The sequence below is a fragment of the Agelaius phoeniceus genome, chromosome 30, assembly GCF_051311805.1.
Source record: "Agelaius phoeniceus isolate bAgePho1 chromosome 30, bAgePho1.hap1, whole genome shotgun sequence".
NCBI lineage: Eukaryota > Metazoa > Chordata > Aves > Passeriformes > Icteridae > Agelaius > Agelaius phoeniceus.
In genome coordinates this window covers 5,749,214-5,766,492 of record NC_135294.1, presented here as the reverse complement: position 1 = coordinate 5,766,492, position 17,279 = coordinate 5,749,214, and the positions used below count along the sequence as shown (strand labels likewise).

The 17,279-nt window shown below is 62.3% G+C and overlaps 2 protein-coding genes across 2 annotated transcripts; one reads left to right on the top strand and one right to left on the bottom strand.

Annotated features, from left to right (window-relative positions):
- The first annotated feature begins 2 nt into the window (after positions 1 to 2).
- LOC129131569 (uncharacterized) lies at positions 3 to 6,231 on the top strand. The gene is made up of 9 exons (XM_054650490.2): positions 3 to 773; positions 871 to 959; positions 1,043 to 1,173; positions 1,687 to 1,894; positions 3,470 to 3,506; positions 3,657 to 3,798; positions 4,402 to 4,516; positions 4,871 to 4,995; positions 6,020 to 6,231. Exons 1-9 carry the CDS (start codon positions 544 to 546, stop codon positions 6,221 to 6,223), a joined length of 1,281 nt encoding a protein of 426 aa, XP_054506465.2. The 5' UTR covers positions 3 to 543; the 3' UTR covers positions 6,224 to 6,231.
- Positions 6,232 to 7,585: 1,354 nt separating this feature from the next.
- TGFA (transforming growth factor alpha) lies at positions 7,586 to 15,941 on the bottom strand. The gene is made up of 6 exons (XM_077191759.1): positions 15,819 to 15,941; positions 12,261 to 12,314; positions 10,287 to 10,401; positions 9,518 to 9,667; positions 8,758 to 8,888; positions 7,586 to 8,135 (listed from the first exon to the last, which is right to left on the bottom strand). Exons 1-6 carry the CDS (start codon positions 15,847 to 15,849, stop codon positions 8,128 to 8,130), a joined length of 489 nt encoding a protein of 162 aa, XP_077047874.1. The 5' UTR covers positions 15,850 to 15,941; the 3' UTR covers positions 7,586 to 8,127.
- Between the last annotated feature and the right edge of the window lie 1,338 nt (positions 15,942 to 17,279).

Here is a 17,279-nt window from a genome sequence, read left to right as displayed (position 1 = left end):
CGGCCACTCAGCGCTCCCCACGCCGCCCCTGCGCGCTTCCCACCGCTCCCGCAGCGCGCATGCGCGCTGCGCAGCGCAGCGGGGAGGGCGCCGCTCTCTCGTTGCGGAGATCATGAGTTCGAGCCCCGCCACAGCCATCGCGGGGGTCTTCGTGTCTCCATGCGTGTCGCGCTGTCACCTCCCAACCCCCGGCATGTGTCCCCTCGGTTGTCACCCCGTGGGGGTGCTGAGCAATGGCGGGGGCGGGGCGCGCCCTTCTCAGGAGTGTGGCAACACCACCGGCAACTTTCTTCCTTCCTTCCTCCCTTCCTCTCCGCCGCCAGCAGCGCCCGGAGCCGGGGGTCCCACTGGAACCGGGGGTAGCACCGGAGCCGGGGGTCTCAGAGAGCCGGGGGTGTCACAGCGGAGGCAGGGGAGTCACAGGAGCCGGGGGTCCCAGCGGAACCGGGGGTCCCAGCGGAACCGGGGGTCCTACAGGAGCCGGGGGTCGCACCGGAGCCGAGTTTGCACCGGAGCCGGGGTCTCAGCAGAACCGGGGGTCCCATGGGTGAGCGCTGCCCGGGGACCTCGCGCACGGCCCGGAGGGGACACGGAGCGCCTGGCACGGCCGGTGCCACCGGGAGGGGTCCCCAATGCTCGGGGGGCGCGGGCAGGGGGCGCGGGGCTCTCCGGGTGGCCGCCCTCAGCCTCGCCCTCCTCTTCCTCCGCGCAGAGGCCGAAGGCTTCGCCCTCTGCCACGCGCCCGCGCTGCAGACCAAGGTGTTCCAGTACCGGTAAGGGACAGCCCGGGGGTGGCGGGGGACAGCGGGGGTGGCACGGGACGGGGGTGACACCGAGCGGTGGCACCGCTGTCCCCGCTTTGCCCGCCAGGCTGTGGGACGTGAACCAGAGGTCGCTGTACCTGCGCGATGACCAGCTGGTGGCCGGGCACCTGCAGGGCGCCAACGCCGCGCTGGAAGGTGACACGGGGACACGCGAGGGGACAGGCGTGGGGACGGGCGTGGGGACACGCGCTGAGGGTCCCCGTGTCACCCACCCGCAGAGAAAGTGTTCTGGGTGCCCAACCGCGCCCTGGAGCCCGCCCGGCTGCCGGTGATCCTGAGCGTCCGGCACGGCTCCCGCTGCCTCCGCACCGAGCGCGGCCCCGCCGGAGAACCCCGGCTGCGGCTGCAGGTGGGGACAGCGAGGGGACAGCACAGGGGACAGGGAGGGGACAGTGCGGGGGAGAGTGGTAATAGCGAGGGGACAGCGTGGGGATAGCGAGGGGACAGTGAGGGGACAGCGAGGATAGCGAAGGGACAACGAGGGGACAGGGACGGGCATGCCAAGGGGATGGGGACATCACACGAATGGGGATGGGGACACCGTGGGAATGGGGACAGCAGAGGGATGGTGACATCGAAGGGATGAGGACATCACGGGGATGGGGATGCCAAGAGAATGGTGACATCAAAGGGCTGGGGACACCTAAAGAGATGGGGACACCGTGGGGGTGGTGATGAGGATGGGGACACAAAAGTTTTGGGGACGGGACACCGTGGGGAGGGGACGCCTGGGGACACGGGGATGGGACACTGTGGGACGGGGACATCGCAGGCCGTGCCCGCGTCGCACCACGGCGCTGGCACACGGTGCCCGCGGTGCCCGGGCGCTGTCCCCGCGGGTGACACGGGGGTGTCACCGCAGGACGTGGACATCCGGGAGCTGCCCCGCGCCGGTGACAGCGCGGCCGCCTTCACCTTCTTCCGCTCCTACCGGGACGGGCTGTGGCGCTTCGAGTCGGCCGCGCACCCCGGCTGGTTCCTGTGCACGTCCCCGCGCGGCCACCAGCCCCTGGCGCTCTGTCGCCACTGCGATGTCACCTCCCACCTGCTCGACTTCTACTTCCAGCTCTGCTGAGGTCCCCCGGCCCCCGCGCGGGGACAGCGGGGTCCCCAAGGCGGTGGCGCCATCCTAGGGAGGGCGGCATCACCCCCAGGATGGGGACATCCCTCTGGGGAGGTGACATCCCCCCTGAGGATGGTGCCATCCCCCTGCGGATGGTGACATCCCCCCCCCAGGATGGCGACATCCTCACGCAGGGAGGGTGACATCCTCGCTCTTCGGTGACATCTTCCCCAGGACGGTGACATCCATCCGGGACCGTGCCATCCCCCCTTCTCCGGGGCGTGCTATCCCCTTGGGGACAGTGCCATGCCCTTGGGGACAGCGACAGCCGCCCCCGCGGCGCGGTGCCATCCCCCTGGGGACAGCGACATCCCCCTGGGGACAGCCACATCCTCCCCGAGCTCCGGTGCGGGAATAAAGAGATGCCGAGGCCAGCGGTGCCCGAGTGTGGGTGACACACGGGTGGTGGCACACGGGTGGCACGGCGGGGACAGGGCGGGGCTGGTGGCCCCGCTGGATGTGTCACCGCGGCGGAGTGGCCGCTCTTGCGCCACCCGCGCGATGGGGACAGAACGGGACGTCCCCAACGGGCGGGGGTGACGCGGCCCCTTCCCGGATCCCGCGGGGCCGCCCGGGGACAGCGCAGGGACAGCGCGACACGGGGGACACGGGGGACACGGGGGACACGGGGGACAGGGGGCACACGGGGTGTGGGGACAGCGAGCGGGGGACAACAGGGACAGGGAAGGTGGGACTTTGGGGACAGGGAACATGGAGACTGTGGGGACAGGGAGTGGGGGACAGCAGGGACAGGGGATGTGGCACTTTGGGGACAGGTCACCATGGGGACGGGGAATGGGGGACAACAGAGAGAAGGGACGCGGGATTTTGGGGACAGGACACTGTGGGGACAGGGGAGGTGGGACCATGGGGGCAGGTCCCCAAGGGGACAGAGCACATGGGATCTTGAGGACAGGGAGTGGGGGACAGCAGGGACAGGGAAGGTGGCATTTTGGTGACAGGTCACCAAGGGGACAGAACACATGGGATCATGGGGACAAGGCACACAAGACCTTGGGGACAGGAGATGTGGGACCTTGGGGACAGGGCACACAGGGCCTTGGGGACAAGGGACCACAGGGATGGGACACTGGGGACACTGGGGACAGGGCACATGGGAGTTTGGGGACGGTGCTCACAGCACCTTGGGGACAGCAGTCATGGTGACAATGGTGACAAGGTGATGGCACCATGGGACAGGGGACACGGCACAGGGGATGGCACAGGGGACATCCCCGCCACGGTGACCGCAGGCATCACTGGGACACCAGCAGCAGGTGGCATTTTGCCATTGCTCGGTGTCACCGTCACCTCCCCTGCCAATTACCAGGGCGGGCTCTGTCCCCACCCCGTCCGGCTCGATAAAGCCACTGTCACCCACGGGGACACGGCCCAGAGACACGGGACAGGATCCCGGGAGGTGACACAGCCACAGGTGCTGCTCCGGGGACAGGGACAAGCTCGGGGACAATCCTGCTGGCACGCGGTGCCACCTGTGCCACCTGTGCCACCATCTCCACAGGCCCAGCCATGTCACGCGCATCCAGAGCTGCCCTTAGGTGAGTGGGGACAGCGTGGGGACAGTGTGGGGATGGCATAGGGACATCGTGGGGACAACGTAGGGACAGCGTTGTCCCCTGCCTTGTGCCAGGGAGTGTCACCTCTCCCCCTCCCCGGTGTCACCTGCCCTGACCCCTCTGTCCCCGCAGAAGGACACCCCAGGGACACCGCCTGGGGGTCATGGCGGGGAGCTGGGACACGGTCGAGGGTGTCATCGACCCCGACATGGTGGCCTTGTTCGATGACTTCCTGGGGACAGGTGAGTGCAGGTGTCCCCGTGTCCCTGTCCCCGTGTCCCTGTCCCTGTGTCCCTGTGATGTCCTCATGTGCCACATCCTCTGGGTGTCCCCTCTGTGTCCCCACATCCCCATGTCCCCACGTCCCTGTGATGCTCCCATGTCCCTGCGTCCCCACATCCCCATTTCCCTGTGATGTCCCCATGTCCCCCACACCTCTGTGTCCCCATGTCCCCACATCCCCATGCCCCCATATCCTTGTGGTGCCCCCACCAGGCATGTCCCACCTGTCTGTCCCCATGTCCCACCTATCTGTCCCCATGTCCCATGTCCCACCCGTCTGTGCCCATGTCCCCACCTGTCTATCCCCATGTCCCTGTGATGTCCCCATGTCCCACATCCCCACTTGTCCGTCCCCGTGTCCCATGTCCTTACCCATCCATCCCCATGTCCCCCCGTCTGTCCTGCTGTCCCCATGTCCCCGTGTCCCCATGTCCCACCTGTCCATCCCCATGTCCCATGCCCTTACCTGTCCGTCCCCGATTCCTCGTGTCCCGTGTCCTTGCCCGTCCATCCCCGTGTCTCACCTGTCCCTGCCGCTGTCCCCGTGTCCCCAGAGGTGACAGTGCCCTCCGTGGGCGTGCGCCCGACGTCGCAGCCCCAGCCCCAGCCGTACCACTACGTGCTGCGGGACACGGAGCAGCAGGGGCTGTGCCTGCGCGACGGCCGCCTGGTGGCCACCAGCCTGCAGGTGGCCAACGCCGCCCAGGAAGGTGGGTGACACTCGGGGGACAGCGGTGACACAGCAGGGGTGACACCCGGGGGGATGACAATCCGTGGGTGACGCCTGGGGGGTGGACAGGGGGGACAATCCATGGGTGACACCCTGGGGGGACAGGGGGGACAATCCACGAGTGACACCTGGGGGGACAGGGGTGACAATCCATGGGTGACACCCTGGGGGAAAACAGGGATGACAATCCATGGGTGACACCCTGGGGGGAAACAGGGGTGACAATCCATGGGTGAAACCTGGGGGGACAGGGGTGACAGTCCATGGATGTCCCTCAAGGAGGACAGGGGTGACAATCCATGGGGGCACAGCGGTGACACCCCGTGTCCCACAGAGCCCATCAGCGTTGTCCCCAACCGGCACCTGGAGCGCCGGCGCTGTCCCCTCATCGTGGGCATCCGTGGTGGCACCCGCGCCCTGTCCTGTGGCACCGGCCCCGAGCCCCGGCTGAGCCTGGAGGTGACACGGGGACACGGGGGTGGCACGGGGGACATGGGGGACTCAATGTGGGGCTGTGGGGGACACAAAGGTGGGACAGGCCAAGGTGGGACAGCTTGAGATGGGTCAAGGCAAGGTGGGTCAACCCAAGTTGGGTTCAACTCAAGGTGGGCAACCCAAGGTTGGTCAACACAAGTTGGGTCAATCCAAGGTGGTCAATCTTAGGTGGGTCAGTCAAGGTGGACAATCCAAGGTGGTCAGTCCAGGTGGGTCAACTCAAGGTTGGTCAACACAAGTTGGGTCAATCCAAGGTGGTCAGTCTTAGGTGGGTCAATCAAGGTGGGGACATCCAGAGGTGGCTGGGACCCAAAGTTGGGTCAGTCAAGGTGGTCAATCCAAGGTGGGTCAACCCAAGGTGGGTCAGCTCAATTTGGGTCCATCCAGGTGGGTCAATCAAGGTGGATCAACAACTCAAGGTGGGTCAGCTCAAAGTGGGGACACCCTGGGGTGGTGGGGACCCAAAAATGGCTCAGCTCAAGGTGGGTGAGCCAAGGTGAGGTGAGGGCACCCAGAGGTGGGTCAGCCCAAGGTGGGGAGCCCAAGGTGGACATCCTGGGAAAGGCCATCCCAAGGTGTGGTGGGCACCCAGGGCTGGGTCAGCCCAAGGTGGGGCACCCGGGAGTGGCGTCATCCCAAAGCGGTGTCACCTGGAGGCGGGGCCACCAGGAAGTGGGGATTCCCCAGGGTGGGGTGATGATGGCATCACCTGGGGGTGTGGTCACCTGGGGGTGTGGTCCTGATGTTGTTGGCATCTGGAGATGGGGGTTCCTTGAGGTGGGGTCACCTGGGCATGGCGTCACTGGGAGGTGGGGTCACCTGGAGATGAGATCACCTGGAGCTGGGGTCACCTGGGCATGGTGTCACCTGGAGTTGGGGTCACCTGGAAATTGGGTCTGTGTGGGTTCCTCGAGGTGGTGCCACGGCTGTCCCCCATGCCACTGCTGCCACCATTTGGTGCCACCATTTTGTGTCCCCTGCCCGGCAGGACGTGGGGCTGCTGGAGCTGTTCTCGGGTGACAAGGACAGGGCCACGCCCTTCACCTTCTACAAGACCTTTGGGGGCTCCACGCACACCTTCGAGGCCGCCGCCTTCCCCGGGCTCTTCCTCAGCACGGCCACGGGCCCGGACGAGCCGCTGGGCCTGGCACCGCCCCCGAGCGCCACCGCCTTCTACCTGCGCCGCAAGTGACACCTGGGGACATCCCCGGTGCCACCACCGCCTTCCACCTGCGCCGCAAGTGACACCTGGGGACGTCCCTGGTGCCACCACCGCCTTCCACCTGCGCCGCAAGTGACACCTGGGGACGTCCCTGGTGCCACCACCGCCTTCTACCTGCGCCGCAAGTGACACCTGGGGACATCTGGGATTGGGGACATTCATCACTGCCACCGCCTTCCACCTGCACCGCAAGTGACACCTGGGGACGTCCCTGGTGCCACCACTGCCTTCCACCTGCGCCGCAAGTGACACCTGGGGACATCTGGGATTGGGGACATCCCCGAGCGCCACTGCCTTCTACCTGCGCCGCAAGTGACACCTGGGGACGTCCCCAGTGCCACCACCGCGTTCCACCTGCGCCGCAAGTGACACCTGGGGACATCCCTGGTGCCACCACCGTGTTCCACCTGCACCGCAAGTGACACCTGGGGACATCCCCAGTGCCACCACTGCCTTCTACCTGCACCACAAGTGACACCTGGGGACACCCATGGTGGGACATCCACGGTGGGATCAGAGCTCCCTTTTAAAGGTCAGGACCCTCCTTTTGGGGTCAGGACTCTTTTTTGGGGGTCAGGAGCCTCCATTTGGGGTTAGAACCCTCCTTTTGGGGTCAGGACCCTGCTTTTGGGGTAAGAACCGTTTTTTTTGGTGTCAGAACCATTTGGGAGTGAACCAAACCCTCCGGGAACCGCCCCAAAACCGCCCCAAAATCAACAGGAACCGCCCCAAAACCCGGCCCCAAAGCTGCTGGGAACTGCCCCAAAATCAACGGGAACCGCCCCAAACCCGCCCCAAAACTGCTGAGAATGCCCCCAAAACCACGGAGAATCCCCCAAAACTGCCGGGAATTGCCCCAAAACCACCAGGAATTGCCCCAAAACCACCCCGAACCTGCCCCCAGAACGGGGCCTAAACTGGTTCACCAGGGCTTCAAAATCTGGGATGAAAATCTGGGAACTTGACGCTGATCCCAAAACCGGGCTTCAAAATTTGGGATAAAATAATGGGAAAATGGGGTTGAGTTCATTATTGGAATATCAGGCTTGAAAATTTGGGATAAAATTATTGGAAAATGGAGCTGAGTTCATTATCAGGGCATGAGGGCTTGAAAATTTGGGATGAAAATTTGGGAATTTGGGAATATCCCCCCCCCCACTCCCAGCTGTGGGATTCAGCATCTCCTTCCCAAATATTTCCCCGATAAAAAACCCAAACCATGAATTTTTTTGAAAAAAAAATAAATTGTTTTTACGTCACTTAAATAACTCTAACCCAGGTTTTTAGGATGGGAAAAAAAACCAAAAAACAAAAAACCACAAGACCAGGCAATGACAAGAACATCTTTATAGGAATCAAAATTAATTTAAACCAGGCGAAATAAATTAAAACATTAAATATTAACTTTCAGTGCAACATATACAGAAGACATGAGAGTAACCATGACTTAAAAAAAAAAAAAAAACAAAACAAAAAACCCCAAAACAACCCCAAAAACAACCCCAAAACAGAGGGAAAAGCTCTGGGTTGGTTACTAAGGGGGAATTAAGGCTGTGCCTCCAGCCCGAGGAGGTTTCCTGGGATTTAAATTCATTTATTATTAATAAAAAGCTGGGATTTGTCCCCAAAAATGAGCCGGATTTGGGTTTTTTTGTTTTTTTTCTGTAGAAAAATAAATCCCCATCCTGGCGGGGGTTTGGGTTAAAATCCCAAATATTTGGGTTTGAGAAACCCCGGGAAAACGACCCAAAAGTCGAGGGAGAACCCCGGGGAAACGGCGGGAAAAGGGGAAAACGCCCCAAAAAGGATCCGAAGGGGGGGGGGGGGACGGTCCTGGGGGGGTCCCCAGGTGTCCCCAGGTGGTCCCGGGTCTGTCACACACCTGTGGGGATGGGAATGGCAGCGGTTACACACCAGGGTGTCACCTGTGTCCCCTCCCCTGTCCCAGCTGTCCCCCACCTCTCCCAGGTGTCCCCTCCCCTGTCCCAGTGTCCTCAGGTGTCCCCCACCTGTCCCAGGTGTCCCCAGGTATCCCATGGATGTCCCCAGGTGTCCCCAGGTGTCCCCTGTGTCCCTCACCTGTCTCACTGTGGCAGCAGGACGTGCCCCCCACCCCAGGTGTCCCTCCCCTGTCCCATGGGTGTCCCCTCACTGGTCCCAAGTGTCCCCTGTGTCCCCAGGTGTCCCCCACCTGTCCCAGGTGTCCCCAGGTGTCCCCAGGTGTCCCTCCCCTGTCCCATGGATGTCCCCAGGTATCCCGGATGTCCCCAGGTGTCCCCCACCTGTCCCAGGTGTCCCCAGGTGTTCTAGGTGTCCCTCACCTGTCTCGCTGTGGCAGAAGGAGGTGTCCCCCACCCCAGGTGTCCCTCCCCTGTCCCATGGATGTCCCCAGGTGTCCCTCACCTGTCTCGCTGTGGCAGAAGGAGGTGTCCCCCACCCCAGGTGTCCCTCCCCTGTCCCATGGATGTTCCCAGGTGTCCCCAGGTGTCCCAGGTGTCCCTCACCTGTCTCGCTGTGGCAGCAGGACGCTCCCCCCTTGAGGAGCCCCCCCGGTTTCTCGGGGCCGGCTCCGGGCTCGCGGCACCAGCCAGGACAGGGACAAGGCCAGGGCCAGCGCTTCCGCAGGCGACAGCAGCTGGGGACAGCAATGGGGACATGGGGACACAGGGAATGGGGACGGGGACAGGGAATGGGGACACAGGGACCGGGTCAGAGACAGGGACAGGGACAGGGAATGGGGATGAGGACACAGGGATGGGGTTGGAGATGGGGTTGGGGACAGGGACAGGGTCAGGGAATGGGGACAGGGATGGGGACACGGGAAATAGGGACAGAGGGACAGGGAATGGAGACAGGAACTGGGTTGGAGATAGTACTGGGGACAGGGACAGGGATACGGAACGGGGACAGGGATGGGGACAGGGACGGGGACAGGGAATGGGATGGGGACGAGGAATGGGGACAGGGACACAGGGATGGGGAGAGGGATTGGGATAGGGGACAGGGACAGGGCCAGGGATAGGGAATGGGGACAAGGATGGGGACAGGGAATGGGGACAGGGAATGGGATGGGGATGAGGAATGGGGACAGGGACACAGGGATGGGGAGAGGGATTGGGATAGGGGACAGGGATAGGGCCAGGGATAGGAAATGGGGACAGGGACAGGGTCAGGGATACGGAACGGGGATAGGGAATGGGGACAGGGACGGGGTCGGGGTCCCTTGTCCCGGGCTGTCCCCAGGAAGTCCCCAGTGGCACTCACTGGACCAGGACGCAGACGGTGACGAGCAGGGCCGAGGCCACCACGGCCACCACGAGCAGGGCTGTGATGGTTTGCTTCTTCTGGGTGGCTGCCACCACGGCCAGCAGGTCAGCGTGCTCACAGCGCGTCCCCACGTACCCCGAGTGACACCTGGGGACACAGAGCAGGTCAGGGTGTCCCCATGTGCCCCGAGTGACACCTGGGGACACAGAGCAGGTCAGAGTGTCCCCACGTACCCCGAGTGACACCTGGGGACACAGAGCAGGTCAGGGCGTCCCCATGTGCCCCGAGTGACACCTGGGGACACAGAACAGGTCAGCCTGAAGTTTTGGGATCACTGGAACCCCAAACCCAGAGTTTTGGGGTCTCCCCAGCACAGTGACCCCACAGTTTCGGGGTTAGGGGATTTAGGCACTCACACACAGGTGGGTTTCTCCTCCTGATCCCATAGTTTTGAGGGATGTGACCCCACAGTTTAGGGTTAGGGGATTTAGGCACTCTCACACAGATTCTCCTGCCCCCATAATTTCAGGGTTAGGGGATTTAGGCACTCACACACAGGTATCTCCTGCCCCCGTAATTTCGGGGTTAGGGGATTTAGGCACTCACACACAGGTTTCTCCTGACCCTACAGTTTTGGGGTTAGGGGATTTAGGCACTCACACACAGGTATCTCCTGCCCCCATAATTTCAGGGTTAGGGGATTTAGGCACTCACACAAGATTCTCCTGCCCCCGTAATTTCGGGGTTAGGGGATTTAGGCACTCACACGCAGGCGGGTTTCTCCTCCTGCACCAGGAAGCGGCAGGTGCCGTGGAAGCAGAACTGCCGGTGCGAGTCGGGGCACTCGTTGAAGTGCGACCTCACCGCCGCCGCCACCGGGGCTGGGGGAAAACGAGGAGAGAAAAGGGGATTTTGGGGAAAATCCTCCCAAAAAAAAAATGGGGGAGCAGCCCCCAGGAGGGGTTGGGGAGAGAGAAAAGGGGTGGCAGCAGCCTCGGGGTGACAGGAGGGACACGGGGCTGGGCTCCCTCCCACCCCAAAAGGAGATTTCCCATTCCAAAAGATTTCCCATCCCAAAAGGAGAGTTCCTATCCCAAAAGGAGTTTTTCCCACCCCAAAAGGAGATTTCCCACCCCCAAAATGAGTTTTCCCCATCCTAAAAGATTTCCCACCCCAAAAGCAGATTTCCCACCCCCAAAGGAGTTTTTTCCACCCCAAAAGGAGATTTCCCATCCCAAAAGCTTTTCCCACCCCAAGAGATTTCCCAGCCTCAAAAGGAGATTTTCCCCCACCCCAAAAGGAGATTTTTCCACCCCAAAAGGGAGATTTCCTAGCCCCAAAAGATGTCTCAGCCCCAAAAGGAGATTGCCCAGCCCAAAAGGAGATTTTTCCCCATCCCAAAAGCAGGTTTCCCATCCTAAAAGGAGAGTTCCCATCCCAAAAGGAGTTTTTTTCCACCCCAAAAGCAGATTTCCCACCCCAAAAGCAGGTTTCCCATTTCTCACCCCAAAAGGATTTTTCCCACCCCAAAGGGAGATTTCCCACCCCAAAAAGGAGGTTTCCCACCCCAAAGGGAGATTTCCCATCCCAAGGGCAAGCAGGGCTGCTTTAGGGTTTATTTTGGGATCTCTGTGCAGCCACCCCAAAGATCCCAGCTGGGTCCTGCCTCAATAATCCCTCAGGAATTTCCTAAAGAGCTCAGAAGGGAGGAGGAGGAGGAGGAGGAGGGAGCCCAGCCCCGCTCCTGTTTCCCATTAAACCCCATTAAACCCCCCTGGTTTGAATTATCCCCGGGAGGGAATTTCCTGCTGGGATTGTTTGGGATCCAGGCACTTCCGAACCCACCCCCGGCTCCAGGCCCGGATTTACGGCAGCCCCAAAGGGGGCTTGGATCAAAGCCTGGGATGTGGGGTGGGCTCGGGATGTCCCCGTGTCCCCAGAGCTGGGAAAAGCCACCCTGGGGTGTCCCCGGCTCTGAGGGGTCCTAGGGTGGGACACACTGGGGTGTCCCCATGTCCCCAGAGCTGGAAGAGCCACCCTGGGGTGTCCACGTGTCCCCAGTGCTGGGAAAAGCCACCCTGGGGTGTCCCCGTGTCCCCAGTTCTGGAAGAGCCACCTTGGGGTGTCCCCAACACTGGGAAGAGGCCACCCTGGGGTGTCCCCATGTCCCCAGAGCTGGAAGAGCCACCCTGGGATGTCCCCAATACTGGGAAGAGGCCACCCTGGGGTGTCCCTGTGTCCCCAGTTCTGGAAAAGCCACTCTGGGGTGTCCCTGTGTCCCCAGCACTGAGGAGATTTTTAGGGGTTCCTCTGGAAACCCTTTCCTTGTAGGGAAACCCTTTCTTTTGGGGCCAAAACCTTTCCTTTTGGGGCCAAAACTTTTCCTTTTGGGAGCCAGAAACTCTTTGTTTTTGGGGCCAAAACCTTTCCTTTTGGGAGCCAGAAACCCTTTGTTTTTGGGGCCAGAAACCCTTTGTTTTTTAGGGCCAGAACCCCTTTGTTTTTGGGACCATAAACCCTTTTTTGAGGGACCAAACCGCCTTTGTTTCTGGGACCATAAACCCTTTTTTTTTGTGAGCAGGAACCAATTCCTGGTTTCCCCCCCAGACATCAGGCCCAGGATCCCACCCAGGGCCCCGTAACCCCATGAAGAGGAAGGGTGGGACACCAAAAAACCCCAAAAAACCCCAAAAAACCCCAAAAACCCCCAAAAAACCCAAAATTCCCGCTGGGCACTCACCGCTCCGGCCGGCCGTGCTGTTGTCCAGCGCGTGGCACGCGGCCAGCAGGACACCTGGGGAGGGACAACGGGGTCAGACACGCCCTGACCCCAAAAAACCCCACCAAAAAAACCCCAAAAACCCCAAGGGGGGGATTTAGGGTCGGCAAAACCGCCCCGAGGTTTTGAAGGAAAACGAAGGAATTTTTAGGAAATTTGTAAGGGAAAAATCTCCAAGATTTTTAAGGAGAAATCTCCAAGATTTTTAAAGCGAATTCTCCAAGATTTTTAAGGAGAAATCTCCAAGATTTTTAAGGAGAAATCTCCAAAACTTTTAAGGAGAAATTTCCAAAATTTTTAAGGCGGAATCTCCAAGATTTCTAAGGAGAAATCTCAAAGATTTTTAAGGAAAATGCAGGAATTGCCAGTGGGGGTGGAATTATGGGGTCGTGGCAAGAATGACCCCCATTGAGTGACCCCTTGGAGATTTTTAAGGAAAAATCTCAAAGATTTTGAAGGGAAAAGATTTTAAAGGAAAGATCTCTAAAATTTTTAAGGAAAAAGATTTTTAAAGGAAAATTTTCCAAGATTTTTATGGAAAATGCTGGAATTCCCAGTGGGGGTGGAATTATGGGGTCGTGGCAGGAATGACCCTCCCTTGAGTGACCCCTTGGAGATTTTTAAGGAAAATTCTCCAAGATTTTTTAAAGGAAGAAAAAAAACCCAAAAGGATCCATCCAGGGCTTTGGGGATTCTCCACAGCTTTAGGGATCCAACAGAAATTCTGGGATCCACCACAGCTCCAGGAACCCAATGCAGCTTCAGGGATCCACCAGGACTTTGGGGATCCACCACGGCTTCATGGATGCACTCAGAGCTTTGGGGATCCACCACAAACTCAGGGATCCATCCAGGGCTTCGGGGATCCACCATGGCCTCAGGGATCTACCACGGATCAGGGATCCACCAGAGCTTCAAGGACTCTCCATGGCTTTAGGGATCTACCAGAGCTTCAGGGACCTTCCTGGGCTTTGGGGATCCACTGGAGCTTCAGGGATCCATCCAGGGCTTCCCTGGTTTCCTCACAGACCTCGGGGATCCTCCTCCCACGGAAGTTCCATCACCAATCCATTCTCATCCCAACTCTTCCCATTTTTCCCAGCTTGGGGCTTTGTGTGTTCTGGGTTTTTTTGGGGAATGCGCCTCCACTCTTGGGATTTTGGGGAATGGCTCATCCTGGTGGGAAGGGTGGGCGTCCATCCCTGTGGGCATCCTGGTGGGATCAGTGGGCATCCATCCCTTGGCATTCCAGGGGAATGAGTGGGCATCCCCTGGGCACTGCAGTTCTGAGTGGGCGTCCATCCCCTGGGCATCCTGGTTCTGAGTGGGCATCCATCCCCCTTGGCATTCTGGTGGATCAGTGGGTGTCCATCCCTGTGGGCATCCTGGTGGGATCAGTGGGCATCCATCCCTTGGCATTCCGGTGGGATCAGTGGGCATCCATCCCCATGGGCATCCATCCCCTGGGCATTCTGGTTCTGGGTGGGCATCCATCCCCTGGCATTCCAGTGGGATCAGTGGGCATCCATCCCCGTGGATATCTATCCCTTGGCATTCCAGTTCTGGGTGGGCATCCATCCCCCTGGCATCCTGATGGGATCAGTGGGCATCCATCCCCTGGGCACTCCATTCCTGAGTGGGCATCCTGGCTCTGAGTGGGTGCTCATCTCCTGGGCATTCTGGTCCTGAGTGGGCATCAATCCCCTTGGCATTCCAGTGGGATCAGTGGTCACCCATCCCTGTGGGCATTCTGGTTCTGGATGGGCACCCATCCCTTGGCATTCCAGTGGGATCAGTGGGCGTCCATCCCAGAGGACGTCCATCCCCTGGGCATTCGGGGGGCATCCATCCCCCTGGCATTGGGGTTCCGAGTGGGCATCCACCCCTTGGCATTCTGGTGGGATCAGTGGGCATCCATCCCCAAGGGCATCCATCCCTTGGCATTCTGGTGGGATCAATGGGCATCCATCCCCAAGGGCATCCATCCCTTGGCATTCTGGTGGGATCAATGGGGCATCCACCCCCAAGGGCATCCATCCCTTGGCATTCTGGTGGGATCAATGGGGCATCCACCCCCAAGGGCATCCATCCCTTGGCATTCCGGTTCCTCGTTCCCAGCTCCTCTCCGTGGGCAGCCCAGCCCTCATCCCCGATCCTGGCCCTTGGGAAGTTCTCCATGCCCAGCCTGGGGACACCGGGCACCCCCTGGGCACTCGGACAATCCCTGCTCGAGCCCCATTCCCACCCCCATTCCAGCCCATCCCACCCCGTTCTCCAGGAATCTCCGGGAGTCTCTCCCTCCGAGGGACTCCCAAACCTTCCCACCGCGCTTCCAGCAGCTCCATCCCGATAATTCCCGATAATTCCCGGCTCGCTTCTTCCCACGGCGTCTCCCGAGATTCCCCCCGGTCGCGATCCCCGCTGGGCTCCAGCCCCGCGCTGCAGGGACCCGAAGCCCTTCCCTTCCCTTCCCTTCCCTTCCCTTCCCTTCCCTTCCCTTCCCTTCCCTTCCCTTCCCTTCCCCACGGCCCGAGGGCTCCGATCCCACCCGGATCCCACCCGGGAACTGCCGGGGAACCGCGGCTCAGCCCCCCGAGGGCGAGCAGCGCCACCGGAGAGAGACGCGGAGCCACGGGAACGGGCGGGAGCGGGAGAGAACGGGACACGGGAGCTCGGGATGAGCCCCGGGAGCAGGGACACGGCGCCGGAGCCACCGGGGGACGCTCGGAGCCACCGGGGGAGCCTCGGTGGAGGAGCAGGACCGGGACACGGCGCTGGAGCCACCGGAGGAGCTTCGGAGGAGGAGCAGGACCGGGACACGGCGCCGGAGCCACCGGGGGACGCTCGGAGCCACCGGGGGACGCTCGGAGCCACCGGGGGACGCTCGGAGCGGGACACAGCGCGGCAGCACCGGGCGCTGGAGCGGGGCCAAGCGCGGCCGCTTTCCCGCCGGGATACCGGAGCTGCGGCTGGGTGCCACCGGCGGGGACAGCGAGACAAAGCCAGCCGAGCTCCAGCCGCCCGCACCGGGATCGATCCGTCCGTCCGTCCGTCCGTCCGTCCGTCCTTCCCCCGGAGCATCCCCGCTCCCGTCCCGTCCCGGCATCGCCGCGCTCCAGCCCGGAGCGCCCCCGCTCCCCACCGCCCCCTTCCCTCGGCACCCCCCCTGCAACTCTCATTAGCCCCCAGCCCTAATTAGCCGCTCTAATTAAGCGTCTGACCGCGGCCGTACTCACGCGTCGCGGCGAAGGCGCCTTTCCCACAGGGAGCGAACTTCGGGAGCGCCCGCGCGGGGGAATTTTACGGGGTTTTTATAGGATTTTTATAGGATTTTCACCGCAGTCCCGCGATTCACGGAGCGACCCCCAGAACCCACCCGCAGAGCCCCCCGAGCCCTCGGGGCCGCCCCGCTCCGGGGTCCGGCTGGGGCTGGGGGCGCGGAGCCCCCCGGGCCGAGCCGAGCCGAGCCGAACCGAGCCGGGCTGGGCCGGGCCGGGCTGGGCTGAGCCCCGCACGTACCGAGGGCGAGCGCGGCCGGGCCGCCCGCCATGGCGGGGCTGCACCGGAGCGAGCGGGGCCGGGGCCGGGCCGGGCCGGGCGGGCGCTGGCGGCGGGGCCGCTGCGGGGCCGAGGGGCGGCTCCGCCCGGCGGAAATGGGCGGCACCGGCCGGGCCGGGGCGGGGACAGCGAGGGCAGCGGCACGGCCGGACCGCCCCGGGCACCGGGCGGGACACACCCCCGGGACCCAGCGGGACCCACCAGGACCACCGGGACACACCCCCGGGACCACCGGGACCCACCGGGACACATCCCCGGGACCCACCGGGACACACCCCCAGGACCACCGGGACACACCCTCGGGACCACCGGGACACACCCCCGGGACCCAGCGGGACCCACCGGGACACACCCCCGGGACCACCGGGACCCTGTGGATCCCACCCCCGGGACCACCCGGGACCCACCCCCGGACCCCTCCGGACCCACCCCCGGGACCCCCCGGGAATCTGTGGGACCCAGCCCCGGGACCACCCGGACCCCTCCCCGGACATCCTGCGGGACCCGCCCCCGGGACCCCTCGGGACCCACCTTCGGGACCACCGGGACCCTGCGGGATGCACCCCCGGGACCCCCCAACACCGTGCGGGACCCACCCCCGGGACCACCCGGGACCCTGCCAGACCCCACTGCAGACACCACGCGAGACCCCCTCTGGGACACCCCAGGACCACCCGGACCCCCCCGACACCCTGCGGGTTCCCCCCCGCGGGACCACCTGGGCAATACCCGCATGGGACCCCCGGGAGCTCCCTGGGACCAGGGCCCCCCATGTCCCTCCCTGGCCCCCACCCCGTGACTCCCGGGTTGCCAAACCCCTGCCAGCACATCCTGTGTCATCCTCAGCTGCTGCTGATCCCAGCCTTGGTCATCCCGAAATCTGCAGGGCCACCACCCTGCTGACCCCACCCTTGGTCATCCGGAAACCCATGGAGCCCTCACCCTGCTGACCCCACCCTTGGTCACCCCAAAATCTGCTGACCCCACCCATGGACACCCCAAAATCTGCTGACCCCACCCTTGGTCGTCCTGAAACCCATGGAGCCCTCACCCCGCTGACCCCACCCTTGGTCACCCCAAAATCTGCTGATCCCACCCTCGGTCATCCCAATCCAGCCAGTAGTGACCCAAACATGGTCAGTGGTGTCCAAACCTGGTGGTGACCCAAACCTGGCCAGCGGCGACCCAAACCTGGCCAGTAATGACCCAGATCTGGTGGTGACCCAAATCTGGCCAGTAATGACCCAAATCTGGTGTTGACCCAAATCTGGCCAATGATGACCCAAATCTGGCCATTGGTGACCCAAATCTGGCCAATGGTGACCCAAATCTGGCCAATGGTGACCCGAACCTGGCCAGTAATGACCCAGACCTGGTGGTGACCCAAATCTGGCCAGTGGTGACCCAAATCTGGCCATTGGT

Coding starts and splice junctions, on each gene's coding strand:
- TGFA (XM_077191759.1), bottom strand. CDS start 15,849: ATGGCGGGCGGCCCGGCCGCGCTCGCCCTCG. Junction 12,315..15,818: donor CCCGGCCGCGCTCGCCCTCG/GTACGTGCGGGG, acceptor GTCCCTCCCCAG/GTGTCCTGCTGGCCGCGTGC. Junction 9,668..10,286: donor GAGGAGAAACCCGCCTGCGT/GTGAGTGCCTAA, acceptor CTGTGTCCCCAG/GTGTCACTCGGGGTACGTGG.
- LOC129131569 (XM_054650490.2), top strand. CDS start 544: ATGGGTGAGCGCTGCCCGGGGACCTCGCGCACGGCCCGGAGGGGACAC. Junction 960..1,042: donor CGCCAACGCCGCGCTGGAAG/GTGACACGGGGA, acceptor ACCCACCCGCAG/AGAAAGTGTTCTGGGTGCCC. Junction 4,517..4,870: donor GGCCAACGCCGCCCAGGAAG/GTGGGTGACACT, acceptor CGTGTCCCACAG/AGCCCATCAGCGTTGTCCCC.